This window comes from Mugil cephalus, chromosome 3 (genome assembly GCF_022458985.1).
Source record: "Mugil cephalus isolate CIBA_MC_2020 chromosome 3, CIBA_Mcephalus_1.1, whole genome shotgun sequence".
Taxonomy (NCBI): Eukaryota; Metazoa; Chordata; class Actinopteri; order Mugiliformes; family Mugilidae; genus Mugil; species Mugil cephalus.
This window is the reverse complement of record NC_061772.1, coordinates 8465486-8480934: the sequence shown is the minus strand read 5'-3', so window position 1 is coordinate 8480934 and position 15449 is coordinate 8465486. Positions and strand designations below refer to the sequence as shown.

At 39.4% G+C, this 15449-nt stretch overlaps 1 protein-coding gene across 1 annotated transcript; it reads left to right on the top strand.

The window, feature by feature from the left end:
- Positions 1-4345: 4345 nt before the first annotated feature.
- def8 (differentially expressed in FDCP 8 homolog) lies at positions 4346-14951 on the top strand. Its single transcript, XM_047581483.1, has 12 exons — positions 4346-4500; positions 5890-6012; positions 8163-8257; positions 8359-8508; positions 9246-9387; positions 10064-10228; positions 10527-10654; positions 11912-12025; positions 12273-12353; positions 12905-13045; positions 13175-13284; positions 13404-14951. The coding sequence occupies exons 2-12, from the start codon at positions 5904-5906 to the stop codon at positions 13495-13497; spliced, it is 1329 nt and encodes a 442-aa protein (XP_047437439.1). The 5' UTR covers positions 4346-4500; positions 5890-5903; the 3' UTR covers positions 13498-14951.
- Positions 14952-15449: the final 498 nt, after the last annotated feature.

Here is a 15449-nt window from a genome sequence, read left to right as displayed (position 1 = left end):
GCACGTGATCCTTTCCCGAACAGCTGATTGGCCGGTGGGTGGAGCCTTTTATTGGATTCAGATAAATCCTGAAAGTTATCCTGACCCGAAGCAAGTTTGCCGTTCAGAGTAAATTACCATGGTAACGTAGCTCGATAAGAATGAATCCAGCTTCGTGATACCGGAAACCCAGGGTTAACCCTGAAATTACCTCGCTAAATCCGTAATCCTGCTTCGTGATACAGGCCTCTGGTCAATCCTTGCTGGAGCATATTCAGTTCCTAATGGTACCATTCTGACTGGCTACCTTACCCACTAAAAACATAAACGTGTGGGCAGTTGGGCTGGCTCTTAGGCTAATCCTGACCTAGTCACAGATAATGACTTTTTATTGCATGAAATGCTTTTATATTGTTGTTTTGTTGTTACTGTAACTGTTAAAATTAAAATGATTTCAGTTGGACATGTTGTACCATATTTATCCTTATACTCCAGTTTCCTCCCACCTCCAAAGACATGCTCCTTAGGTTGACTGGTGATTATAAATTGCCAGTGAGTGTGAGTGTGAATGTGAATAGTCGTTTGTCTCTGCGTTGGCCCTGCAACCTGTCCAGGTTGTATCCCACCTCTCACCGATGACAGCTGGGATAGGCTCCAGTAACCCCCACAACCCTGGTGAGGTAGATAGTAAAGGTAGAGGAAGGTTGTAGATGAGATGAGATGAGATGTTCTACTAGACTACTGTTGCCAGTATCCTCTTCTACACTGTGGTGTGCTGGGAAGGCAGCACTAAGAAGAAGGGAACCTCACGGTTGGACAAAGTGATACAGAAGGCGGGCACTGTGGTGGTAGGATCTGCTAACTGGAGTCCCTGACTTCAGTAGCAGAGGCAAGGCAAACAAAAAAAAAAAAATAGAACTTAGTTTATTTTAATCAATTAAGAAAATCCAGTGAATGAACAGAAGAGAAATCTGAATCAAATCAATATTTGGTGTGACCACCCTTTGCCTTCCAGACAGCATCAGTTCTTCTAGGTTCACTTGCACACAGTTTTTGAAGGAATTCGGCTGGTAGGTTGTTCCAAACATCTTGGAGAACTAACCACAGATCTTCTGTAATACCAGACACACTCCATGATGTTGAGATCAGGGTTCTGTGGGGGGCATGCCATCACTTCCAGGACTTCTTGTTCTTCTTTACACTGAAGGTAGTTCTTAAGGACCTTGGCTGTATGTCCTATCTTTCTATCTATCTTTGTCCTGCTGCAGAATAAATTTGGGGCCAATCATCTCCCTAATGGTTTTGTATGATGGATAAGTATCTGCCCGTATTTCTCAGCACTGAGGATATCATTAATCCTGACCAAATCCCCAACTCCATTTGCAGAAATGCAGCCCCAAACTTTCAAGGAGCCTCCACCATGCTTCACTGTTGTCTGCAGACACTCTCTAGTGAACTGTTTCTTATATTTTTATCTATAACATTGAATCAGCTGTTACTCTCATAATCACAAAACATTTTTTCTTTTTTTACAGACCCATGTCAATTTGTTAAAATATAATAAATCCCATGCATAACTTGTTTGATGGTCATTAACCAGAAGAGGCCGATCTGAGCATACATGACCTTTCTTATTAAAACAGACAGACTCATAGCATTCAGAAAAAACAAATATGACTAGTGTTGCATCCTTTTCACATTCTGCAGACATGGAGCAACATCAGCATTCATATTCACTGCTAAAATTTCACTAGTAATTATTATTATTACACTATTATTACAATTATATTTTCTTGTAAACAGTGATACAAAGTGGTTCTCTTGTGTCTGAAGTGGCTGGGTCACATGCAATGGAAACAGCTCAGAACAGAAGCCTTCTTTATGAATGAGGAGACAGTGCTCTTTAGACAGGATCTCCCCTAACTAAAGACATTTTTGCTGAAATTTTTGAACCTAATTAGCCAGCTGCTGTGGTTGTATACCAATTTGGCCTGCAACATAGGGCATCTTTACATAGCACCATCCCAATGCTAAACAGATTTTGATTATAATGACTGATGCTTCCACTGTGTCTATTTTGTCTCAAAGGCTGCTTTTTTAGGAGAGAAGATTCCTCTTCTAATATAAGAATCTTTACAGTTATTGATGTGTTTTGAAGATTTATTTTTATCGTTTCCATGTAGCCTATAGCCATTTTGACTCTGTGTAATGCTCCAATGTGAGCCGCACATGATCACAGCTTCCAGGAACTGACAGAATGTTTGACCACATATGATGAAAACATGTTTTCAAGGAAAACCAAAAATAATTACTGAGAACTGTTAATGGAATACTGTTCTCAAATGAGTAGCAGACTTATATAAAACTGTTCAGCTCAACTGGCTGAACCCCCTCCAGTGCATCATCAACAGAAGCCTCCAGCTCAGGAAGGTACCAGTTCTGTGAAGACATCCTGTCTTGTGCTGGTCCCTAAGGTTAGGCTGGCTGAGATGAATGATTACAGACTGGTGGCCCTCACCTCCCATCTGATGAAGACCCTGGAGAGACTGATTCTTTGCTACCTTCGCCACTCAGTTTGCTTATCAGGAGCACACTGGGGATGAAGACGCAATGCTCTAGATGCTCCACGGGGCTCACTGTCACCTGGACGAGCCCATGGGTTATGTTAGATGGGTGTTCTTTGACTTCTCTAGTGCGTTTAACACCATTCGATCTGATATCCTGGCAAACACACTGGAGGGGATGGAGGTGGACTACTTCCTTACCTTATGGACTATGGACTACCTGACTATCTACTGAGTTCCAGAAACCACCTCCAGCTGAACACCACCAAGAGGTGGTTGGGACTTACAACTACCTTGATGACTGACTGGACTGGTCAACCAACTGAGACGCCTTGTTTAAAAAAGGGACAGAGTCGGCTCCACTTTCTGCGCTAAAATGTGTGTAGTGAAATGCTGTACATGTTAAACAAGTCTGTTGTTGAGAATGCTGTGTATGCTGTTGTCTTTCGGGATGGCAGCCTGACAGATAAGAAAGAAGAAAACGAGAAAACAAGAAAATGTCTGGACAAACTGATCCACCGGACTGGTTCCGTTCTGGGGAGGAGTCTGGAGTCTGTCACTGAAAGGTGCTACATGAGGAAGGTACAGAGCATCCTGGACTGTGATAGCCACCCCTTTCACCCCACCCTGACTGGACAGGAAAGCAGCCACAGCCAACGGCTCCCGTCACTGAGCTGTAGGACAGAGCACTTCTGAAAGTCATTCATCCCCACAGCCATTAGAATACACAACTCTGACTGTGGTTAAACTAATGGTCTGGCTGATTGCACTGTCTGTCGCCCATCTGCACACAAGACACTTTAGCTAACTGTATACTGAGACACTTTAGCTAAATGTTTTATTTACTCATGTAAATTGGACTGTACTTTTTTTTTTGTAAATTTCATATGTGCTGCATAATTATTCCTATTGTATTTGATTTTATTCTATTCTTATGTCTATGTGTTGTTCATGTATGTCTTCTTTCTTTTATGTAATTCTTGGACAAAATAATTTCCCTGCACGGATCAATAAAGTGATCTTGAATCCTGAATCTTGAAAAAAGCGTTTTGCAACCTCTTATGTATTTATTCCACTGAATTGTTTCTTAAATATTTTTATTAACAGGAAATGTTTCAACAGGCCATTGCAATTGACTAAGCTCATTCTTTCCCCTTTATTTTATATGCTCACGTTTGCATTGAAATGTTATACTGACATTTTACTATTATGTTAAAAGTTATCTGTGTAGCCCTCAGAGGTGCTTAAAAGTTACAGAAGTTGTCAATTGATAATTTCCTGCAGAAGGAACCACTGCTTCATTTGCCACAGACACCTTTTCGTCTGGAAATAATTCAGACAGATAAAAATTATTATTTTCACGATCATATAGGCTATGTTTATCTTTTTGCAAGAGAAACATAGCTGTGCAAACTTCCCCGTCTTTATCCGTTTGTAATTATTATTAGATGATCTTAAAACTAGCTGCAGTACAAATGAGCGATAAGTCACGTTTCGTTGTCTCTGAGGAAATTATATTACCGGGCCACAGTTTTAAGTGGAAAGTACCTGGACTACTGTAAAATGAAATAGGCTGCGGGTAAAGTGCGTTTATTTAGTAAAGCCATAAAACATTACTTCCTTGTAACTGTAAGGTAACACAATTCCTTATTGTGACGATTATACAACAGACTCATAATGTTCAAATACCAGTACAGTTTTCTAGCAATCTTCATTGGTTACTCATTCACAGCTGGTTTATGGTTTGGTAGGGTTTTATTTTGAAAAGCCCGGCGGAACCGTGCGGTTTAACGTAAAGTGACTTGACAGTTTTGTTTTTTTCTTCTTTTGCTCTGATGCTGCTGATGACAGGGGCAAAACAACACACGGCGAGCTGCTCATTTTAACCATAAGCGTCGAGCAGAACCTGTGTTTCATAGCTGCTAGTTCCCTGTTGATAAATACGGACAACTACGGGGTAAGCCTCCAAGTAGACCGACGACTAACATTTACATCAAAGCAGTGGACGATTATCGGCTCTTGTTAGCTTGTTAGCTAGCGTTAGCTGTGTGTTGACATACTGTGTTGTTGACATCGGTTTGCCATCTTATGCGGGGAGCTGTGGGTGTATTTTATTTTATGCAGTATTGTTCATAGCAGTTTTAGTCGAGGTGTAATGAGGGTCACTGCTCAGTAGAGGAAGGCTGTCAAACAGCACCTCTGATTGGTTATAATGAGGTGAGGCTGCTTAGTGTGGGCAGTGTTGTTTCCCGTTTGACACAGTGCACTCATATCAACCATACAAAGTTCAAACCTGATCAATCGTCTACTGTATTTTCTGACAATTATTAACAAATTGTCAGTGTGGTCGATTTAAGTAGAGAAAAGTGTTTGTTTGTTTGTTTGTTTGAATGGATGTGGATTTGATTTTATGCCTTTTTAATTAACACGCGCACCTAAAAGTACTAACCACTACTTTTATTTTATATCCCACACAATATTGTGAATATTGTCAATATTCTCTGTTATTTGACTATTTTAAGATCTGTTGCAGACCACCATCCAAAAAGCAGTCTTTGTTGTGAATAAAAGTCCATGTTTTGGTCATGTGCATGTGTGTGGCCAGTGTCAAGCCATCAACTCTCTTCAGCATGTGATGCAAAAAGGCATCACAGATTGTACATATGGTTCATTTAGCCCAGTTGACAGTGTCGTCTGTGGCTCTGGACCAGTTTTTAACAAACCAGTTTGTTTTTAAAATATATATATATATATTTGTGTAACAGCACAGAAGGTCTGTGCTGTTTCACTTTTACAGTGAAGGTCTGGAGAAAAATGAGACTGATTTGCTTTAATAAGTGAAGGATCCAGGCTACACACATTACAGTAGAGTATCTAAACTCTTCTTTGCCACATGATATTATGATCATGTTTTTAAAAATCATTCTCACACAAGTGACTCTGACTGGCAAGTGCAGAAGTAAATGTCTTATAGACTTATGTAGGGCATACAGATTTTAATTAAGCTGAAAGTCACCTGTATAAATTTGTATCCAGGTCTTCCCAGCGAGTATTAGTGTAAGAATACATGTACGTGTTCAGCGTTTATTTTGCCAATCAGTTTTACTCTTGAATGTGCCTATGCCCTAGATGCTCTGATGGGGAATTATATTCACTAAAGAGCACTAAAAATTGAATTGTGGTGTGAATGGAAATGCACTGCACAATGGGCAATAACCAAGCAGACGCATTAGCCAACCAACTTTATCTAATAGGCAATCTTCCTTCCTGCTTCACTTCATAAACACAAGAGAAGAGACTTCAACCATCCACTCAGTGTGGTTCCTGTATTTCTTGTCTTCCTTAGATGTAGCCAATAAAATGGAGTATGATGAGAGACTTGCACAATTTCGTCAAACCCGCCTCAACCCCTTCGATCGCGGAGAGGAAGAAGATGGTCCCCAAGGAGGCAAGACGCCACCACAACACGGTGAGTTTAGCTCATCTCGGGCAAAACATGACACAATCATCCAGTGTAGATTATGACCTCACTTTAAGGTTGATTACCTGTTCTTCAGCTCCTTGTTTCTTTTTGATCCATCTGTTTCACTCTACAAGTTATTACTGATGAGAGATGTAAACATTAAGTCATATTCATTTTATTTATGGGAACTCATGCTCTGACACTTCTGGTGACTCATCCTCCATCGTGCTAAGGTCTCTTATCTTGATGTTGCAAATTTTGAGTTTTGCTAGGAAGTGTCTCAACTTTGTGTTCTTTGGGGAAACATCCAGCCATTATTCATTTGAGAAGATAGCTAGTTTACAAGATGGTAAAAACATGCCAGTTAGTTTGGGATGTTATTTAGTGTAAGAATGTGCAAATGTTCCCAGTCCCTAGTCTGTTGTGACGAGCTTAAAATACTCAATTCTTACGGAGTTGCTCACTTAAGGAATGTGAGGATAACGACAAGATATTTAGAGATACTGCTGTAAATGCGATATGGTTTATATATGTCCTGGATATTTAAATTATTAAACAGATATTTAGCAGAAAACCGGTGTTTTCTGATGTCATGGTTTCTGTTTTTTCTGAATGTCAGTGTCACTGTTTTGCAGATAAAAACTTGTTTAATATGAAATGCTATAGATCATAGGTCTTCAACAGGCTTCAACAAGCTGGTTGATTAGACCTTTTTTATATATTTTTCAAATTTTGCCCCACAAATTTTCCCCCACTATTTTTTTTAAACACACATTAACATGAATCCAACATATTTTAGTAAAGGGATAAATGGAGGCAGAGGACATTATCTTTCAGTCAACACTTCACTCAGCCAGCGATTCAGGAGCTGAATGATATGTTCGTTAAGGATAGAAGCACTAAAATTATATGTTATGACCAAATCTTCTGTTTGGGTTGAACAGTTTTCATGAAGATCATACATAAACAGTGGGCGCTGTTGTGTGCAAACTCATAGAAACAGAAGTTGAAAATGCTGAACCATGGGAAATGAAAAACGTAAGTGTAGGCACTACTTCAGAAACACTTCTTGTATTTTAGGATTTGGGACTCAAACACATTTTTGTTTCATTTGACCCGTTTTGCCAGACAAGACTGACACACTTTTAGCTTTGCTCTGTGCCCATGCTGCTCTGAGGAGCTGAACTCACTAAACATGTTTTGCTCTGAGGTGTACACAGGTAACAACAGCATTTTATCATCTGCTTTTCAGAAAGTGCAAGTTTATTTAATTATGTATCATTTGAAAAGATAGATCTTACCCATGATTGTTTCAATTTTTGTTTCTTTCTTCCTAACTGTTCATATAATCAACATATAGAAATAGCTACTTGCAAAAAATGTACTTTATGTTTGTGTAAGTAAATGTGTTAAATAATGGAGGCCTGTCAGAATGTGGGGAAAGTGATGCTGATATATAACTTAACAATTTCCCTCATTCTACCACTAGACAGTAATGCAGTGAACAGTCATATAAGCCATATAGATGTAGACCATGTTTAAGCTGTACAATGCAGGAACTAATTATACATTTGTATCAAGACCACTCAACACAACAGTACTTGTACAGTACACTGTATTAAGTTAGTCATTATTATCAGCTTATTTTGTGATTTGACAGTAGGCTGCACATTATTGTCTCATTAAAACTGCTGCTCTCATGACTGAATGAACTTTGAACTCACAATCACTGTGACTTCAGTCACCGACATGTTAGCAGTCAGTTTCATAGCTTTTCATTTGTTATGCATTACAGTAATGGTTCTTACTAAACTGTGTTTGATCTACATGTGCTGTGTGTTTTAGCTTTTAATCCAGTCTTCCTCAAATGTCTAGGTGACAGTAATGCCCCATGAGTATCAGTTTAAATGGCACATTTGGCGTATGTCAGATGGTTTGGTTACATATTACCAGAGTTGACAATCACCAGTGAATTCTTTAGGTCTTTACCCTTCAGTTTTAGTGTTTTAGGGCTTCTATCCTTAAAGACTTGTCGAGTGTAGGGATTGTCTCCAGTGACTGTAGTCATGTGTATGAAATTAGCATGCATGACTGAGTGCACCTAGCAGAACAGAGTGTGCATGCTAAACCTTCATGCCATGTCTCCCTCCTTTTAGAGGCTAAACCTGAGCTGTTCTCTGGGACTAGAATCCACAGTTCAGATCGAACCATGGACCTCGGCCTAGCTGAGGACCACTTCTCAAGGCCCGTGGTAAGTAAAGCTTCTTTGACATCACATCATACTATTGTAATACTAAATGCACTGACGCAGAGAACTTCTCCTTCCTTGTTTGTCTAAATATGCTACAACAGGGTTCCTTTGTGGCGTCAGACATTGAACAGCTCAAACTGGCCATAGAGGAGTGTAAGAAGCTGATCCTGGAGCTGCCTGAACATTCAGAGAGACAAAAGGACACAGTGGTCAAACTTATCCACCTGCGCCTCAAACTTCAGGAACTTAAGGTTGGGACGGAGGAGTGAGTGGAGAAGTAGATATCATGTTGGACAGTCAGTATAAAATATTTGCACACAGAAATACTGCGTATCAGTGGAGCATGTTTTTATTTATGGAAAGACATTTCCTGAATTACATGCTGCATTCAAGGGCATTTGGGAAATGTAGAATTCAGTGGGTAAGAATAAACAAGGGGTACAATAAATTAGGAAGGAAATTAAATCATGTTTTGTTCAATCATGTTCAGCCGATGGCTGCACTAACAACACATCTTTCAGCAGCTTTGAATTTGGCACTTTTGACCTCGTAGCTGTGAGCTTCTGTCTGTGAGCTCAATGAGAGAAGCTCACAGCAACAGTGACGCACAAAATGAACGTCCGCGTTATCTTTGTGGATTTCTGTCATGTTGAACAGCATCATGTGAAGCAGCTCAACGTTACGTCGATCACTGCCAACTCTATGGAATGTTCCCAGAGCGTTTTCTATTATGTAAGAAGACGGTTTTGTTGCAAATTGAACAAACAAGTTTTGTCTAGAGGATAGTTATGGTTTGTGCTTCAGGAAGGATCATACGGTTTGAACAGAAATAAATATGAAAACACTGTATGTTTTTATGTCAAGGTTGTACAAGATCATCCATACAACTCTTATTGCAGTCATCTTTTACAGTTGTACAGACACAGTGTTATAGCCATGTTTTTGGAGGTAGTTTTATATATTTATTAAATTTTTCTTCTTTTAAAAGGACCCAGAGGAGGATGAGCCGAATCTGAGAGTCCTATTGGAGCACCGCTTCTCCAAGGAAAAAAGCAAAAGCGTGAAACAGACCTGTGACAAGTGTAGCACCATCATCTGGGGCCTTATCCAGACCTGGTACACCTGCACAGGTGAGGATACATGTATGCACGTACTAGAGCTGATTGAAATATCTAATTCTCAGCGTTAGCGTGAGATTAATTAAAAGTTCCTCACACATTGTTACTGATTCATTGGTTCCTGATTTCCAAAAACTAGGCAGAGCTGAGGGTCATGATCACTAAAGTTAAACATGTGTCAAAAACATTAGTGGCATTAAAATTAATGTGAGTTAACTTGTTATTACCATGTGTGTTTTGGCAGCCCTACTTATTGCCTAAACTGCACTGGTAGCAAATAATGAAATTCTTTCAGACCACCAGTATTATATTAGATCCGTCTGAACAGGATCAGTTTTCCTGCCAAACCTTTAACCATCACTTACATCACTTAAAGTACCACATTCAAACAGCTGTTTTAAAATGTGCTTCTATATTGTTAACCTAGTAACATAATAGCCTGAGTCATACTTGAACAATTTCAGAAAACAATAAAAAATATAATTTTTATCATAACACTAGACCAAAACATGACTGAGGCAATTATGCTATTAGGCTAAGGACATGAGCAGTTAAGTTAAGACGGGGACAGTCACTTTAACTGACTGTCCCAACAATACTATTGCTTGTCACATCATTCATTATTAGTTTAATGCAGCCATACTTTATTTGTCTACCATAACATTTGATTATGCCTTTCTTGTTTCAGGGTGCTACTATCGTTGCCATAGTAAGTGTATGAATCTGATCACCAAGCCTTGTGTCAGGTCAAAGGTCAGCCACCAGTCAGAGTATGAACTAAGCATCTGCCCAGAAATAGGGCTCGACCGGCAGGACTACCGCTGTGCAGAGTGCCGCTCACCCATTTCTCTGCGTGAGTACAAATCTACTGTTGATCTACAATAAATCAAATTGAAAGCATCTCAATTTATAGATTAAAGTCAGATGTGTTTCTGAATACTGTATGAGGAAAAAATCTGCACAAAATCAGATAAATTGCCTGCCTACTGGGTTTGTGTTGGTTCGGCCTGTGGACTAGAAGTTTGAAAATTAAAACAGTCTGTAGGACAACTGCTAGTGATCGCTAGTCTAACATACATGGATCTCTGATACGTTGAGTTGGCGTCTGTTGATGGTGGATTTGACCATACGGCGCCATGTTTATTGTGCAGGGGGCGTCCCTAGTGAGGCCAGACAGTGTGACTACACAGGCCAATATTACTGCAGCACATGCCACTGGAACGACACGGCCATCATCCCAGCTCGGGTCATCCACAACTGGGAGTTTGAACCACGCAAGGTAACAGCACGTACAAGTATCTCTTTTCTGGATCAGTCTGTGAGACTCTCATCAAGGAGACAAGCGGGAAATGAGAGCATGATATGGATCTAGTCAACAGTGAGGTTATTCTCTGTCACTAATGAAAGAGACTCAAATCTGCAGCCGTTTTCTTATTTTTCATTCTTAAATGTTAAATCTTAACACCAGAATTACTCTCACTTGCCAGTTTATTAGGTACACAAGTGAAAACTAATACATTCTAATTAGTGCTGTCAAATGATTAAAATTTTTAATCATTTGCTGTGGATTAAAATCAATTAATCATAATTAAATATCATTCATTTTTAATCTATATTAATCACATTTCACAGACTCAAGCAAGAAGGGAGTATATATTTTAATTTAATTAATTTATTTAATTTACTCTAATTTATTCATTCATTTATGTATATAATTATGTAATTTTCCTACTTTCTCACCACGTCTTATTGTTTTAGTCTTTTAATTCTCCAGTGTTTCCTCGTGGGGGCCTGCCACGCTTGGGGTTGTTCCCGTCTGTCCGTGGGGTGCTGTCCTTTGGGTCCCTTCGGCCTGGGTAGTTTGGTGTGGGGCCCGCCTCTCTGCCCGGGTCGGGGGTGAGCCTTGTGGCAGCGCCCCTTTGGTCTAGGGACTGGGACCCCCCTCTGCGTGGACCGGCCCCCTTAAAGGTAGCGTCCTCCTTGCCTCAAACCTGATTTGTCTCTTTTAATGTTTTGTTTTTATTTGTGAAGCACTTTGTGTTGCATTTTCTTTCTTGCATGAAAAGTGCTATATAAATTAAGTGTGATTTGATATGCGGTACTACACACCACAGTCTCAAAACAAATAGTCGAATGCCAAATACCATAACATACATGAAGCTAAGATTTAGTGTTATGATCACAGCAGTGAAGTCAGCTCAGTAGTCATGAGGAATACTGGGCCACCAGTAAAAACATGTCTCTGTGACTCGAACTTTATCAAGTTTGAGAAAATCAGTTAAGTGGAGTCAGATTGATTTTGTCATCAGTAACACAAAATCACGTTACGGTGTCTAATAGAAATATCTGTTTATGAAAGCCAAACAGCATCTGACCTAATTTCATCTAAGGTCAGGAGGACAGTTGTGAATCTGATTATATGCACTGCTTTATGAAAGTTGTCCATCGGTGCAGGTTTAACCGTTGCCCCACATCTCTGCTTGTTGGTTATTTGCAGCCACCTTATGTTCTGACAGTGTTTAGTTTTTTACTTTAGGTTTGTCGCTCCTCGATGCGCTACCTAGCACTGATGATGCCACGACCTGTGCTGAAGCTGAAGGAAGTCAACCCGCTGCTATTCAACTTTGTGGAGGAGCTGGTTGAGATCAGGGTGGGCAGCTTCACTTCTTTTGGAAGCAGTAGTAAAAAGAAGAAACCTTTGTGACGTAGTCCCAGCTGTAGTGTAGATGTCCCTTTAAGAATAACTTGCCTTTGACACCCTGGTAGTTGTTACTCTGCCTACCCTAGCACATTATTGTTGTATACATTGATGAAGCAACAGTTTGTTTTAAGTGCTCCTACCACAGAGAGTGAGAGAAACTAAACTGAAATGTGTGTTTGTGTCTCTGTTTTTACAGAAACTTCGTCAAGATATTCTGTTGATGAAACCCTACTTCATCACTTGTAAGGAGGCAATGGAAGCTCGGCTACTACTACAGGTTGGCACCTATACATTAACTATTTAGCACATTTCAAGTGTCCTCTACTCAACGCCTGCAACCTATAAGCACTATGTTGCAACAGCACCACCATGTTGTGGAAGTGGGGAGTGTTGCAGAGAATTGAGAAGTTGTTAACGCACAGCCTGTTGGGGCACTGAGTGCATCCTTGCCAACATTTAGATTTATTTTTTAAATGTAATAAAAAGATAAATGTGCTACAACTGTGGTCACTGGTGTGTGACAGTAATTGGTAGTAAACGTTCAGGGTCATGCAAATGATTGGTCTTACGATATTTATGTGTTGGTCTGTGTTGCCAGGTATGTTGATGAACTTAACTTTTCAACTATTCATATTGTGTATCGGCACAATTTGTTTGTAATTTGTCCTTAATTTATTTCAAAACTTGGCAATTTGTAGCTAAAGTTGTTTCCATGACGGGTCTTAAAATAATGCTTTAGTTTTGTTTACTGAATTGTTAAGTCTTGTGTTTTCAGATGCACCAAATCATTTGTAATTAAAGGTTTTCCGTTGTGTCTTTGTTCTCCAGCTACAAGACCGGCAGCACTTTGTCGAGAATGACGACATGTACTCACTACAGGATTTGATTGACATCTCCAGCGGCAGACTCAGCTGTTCCCTCACGGAGATCCACACCACGTTTGCTAAACACATCAAACTAGACTGTGAGGTGACTGTGGAGTTGTCTTTGTCATACGCTGCGCCTGTTTATTTAGCACATACCCAATTCTCTACGCATCATCATTTATTATTGTACTGTGTTCTCTGCCCTTTTGTCTTTGAATGTGTGCATATGTAGCGTTGTCAGGCCAAAGGATTTGTGTGTGAACTTTGCAAGGAGGGAGACATCCTGTTCCCTTTTGACAGTCACACCTCAGTCTGCCACGACTGCTCTGCCGTCTTCCACAGGTCAGTCACCCCGACCAGTTAAAAATTAAGAAATTAAAAGCTTCAGCACTGAACGTTTTTAGTGCAGCCACTGCTGACCCTAAAGATAACTTGTTGATGTCTGTTGTCTGTCTCTTTAGAGATTGTTACTATGACAACTCCACAACTTGCCCACGATGTGCCCGAATGACAGAGCGCAAGCAGGACGAGGAGTCTGACCTAAAAGAAGCATAACTTTGGAAAGAACCACCTGATGTTACTGGATGTTGCACTTTGCCTCATGATCAAGAAAGTCTGATGTTGGTGTTATAACTAGCTTCTCATCTTTGTCCTTGTTTCGTGTTTATGCTGCTGTGTCTTTGTTTTTCCTCTGCACTACATTATGAAGCAGGGTGCTTAGGAACCCCACCTGGAGATTAATATAAATATATATATATATATTTTTATCAACCTTTTTGCATTCGTACCTAAATTGGTTGTACTGAAGACTGTGTGTGTATGTTTCTCTTTTGTGTGTGCGTCTGCTTGTGTAAATGGACAAATAAATTCCCTATTGAGAGAATCCATCTAATCAGTAGGCGAGTGACGACGCAGCCGCCTCATATCAACTGCTACAAGCCTCAGATGCATAAACCTATACTGCCAACTTTAAGGTTGCCATAAGGATTTTATTTAATTTATTAAGATTGTAACTCCAGGTTCCTGTGACACAACAACAAAGTGATATCAACCAAAAATTTGCCTTTCAGCTACTCGTTGTTATTTTTGTTTTTTTATGGTAGAATCGTGTGCTTTACTAAAGTTTTATTTCCAAGCATCAGTTCATTAGATTATATAAAAACTAAAAACTGCTGTGCTGAATTGGTTTACTGGTGGGTGTGGATTCATAAACTGTGTCATTGTTAAACCACTTCCTTCTTCTTTTTACTTACATCCGTAATCTAATGAACTGTTTAACACTTCAAGTCTTAAGTCTTAAGATAGAAGTTACCAGATCTTAAACTTAGATTTTCAGAATCCAATTTTCTTTGCTTTGAGTTGGTGATTATCCACCCTGTGATTCATAAAATAATATGGCTTGTAAAGGTTTAACAGAAAAAATGTAGTCATTCAAATCATAATTTTAAATATACTAACAGTCGTACTAACATGTAATCAAAGCATGCGTTACCAGTACAGTACATTCTCTTTTAAAGAAACTTGTAACACTGACAAAGAAGGTGACTGGGGGTCGTTAAATGTACTTTCTCTTTGTTGAAAGCTGTGAACTCATTTCATACTGTCCTGTTAAGTGCAGTGTAGCAGCTAGCCGTGGATACTCGTGGACACTGTGCCTCAGATGGATTACAGATGTTATCCAGACATCTTAGCATCATCATGTCGGTAGTTTCAGTCTTAATGTATCTGTAAGACATTTTTATCCAGTGGTGACAAACATGTTAAGTGGCATCTTTGGCAATGTGTTAATGCTTATTTAAAGTATTTGTTCTAAAATAATGAGTTTTGGCTGTGTTATCTTTCAGCATGATGTACTGTACATATGTTTTTTTTTTGTTTGTTTTCAACTAATGGACATAGGCCTGGTGTCGGTGAAAGCCGTGTCCTGTTGTAAAATATGAATAGTGCATGAACAAAGTACTGAAATTCGACTGTCATTATAATAAACATCTGATCAGTATCGGCACATATCCAGTGATAATAACATGAGCCTCAGTGTTTATAATCAGCTATGTTCAATAATCCATCTGTACCTGTACCTCAACTACATGAAATGGTTTAATGTAATTATAACCAATCTGTTTCTTAACAGCAGGATATTTTTTGAACAGTTTATGATGCTGGGAAACCTCTGCAATATAAAAACATTTACCTATAAAAGAAGCCCAAAATAAATCTGCAAGAATATGTTCCAGGAAGTGAAGGATCCAAAATGTTAACTGAGTAACAGAGTTTAACAGCTTATATTTTATTATACAATGCACACAGTATTTGTGGATAGATCTTGTATGTAAATATAGTGTGGTCCACTAAATACATTTCCCTCTTGTTGAATAATTCCTGTTAAACTGAAGGCACCACCTGTTGATAAAAGTGTCCCATGGTATTGCTCTCAAACTGATACCTATTAGAAAAAGGCAATTGTCCGTGTGTCCACAGCTGTAAGTATTCAAAACGTTGCATTGTCT

What these genes read in the sequence shown, in the direction of transcription:
- def8 (XM_047581483.1), top strand. Translation starts at nt 5,904, where the DNA reads ATGGAGTATGATGAGAGACTTGCACAATTTCGTCAAACCCGCCTCAAC. An exon ending in TCAAACTTCAGGAACTTAAG is followed by an intron (nt 8,509 to 9,245) that starts GTTGGGACGGAG and finishes TTCTTTTAAAAG; the next exon opens with GACCCAGAGGAGGATGAGCC. An exon ending in AGGAGCTGGTTGAGATCAGG is followed by an intron (nt 12,026 to 12,272) that starts GTGGGCAGCTTC and finishes CTGTTTTTACAG; the next exon opens with AAACTTCGTCAAGATATTCT.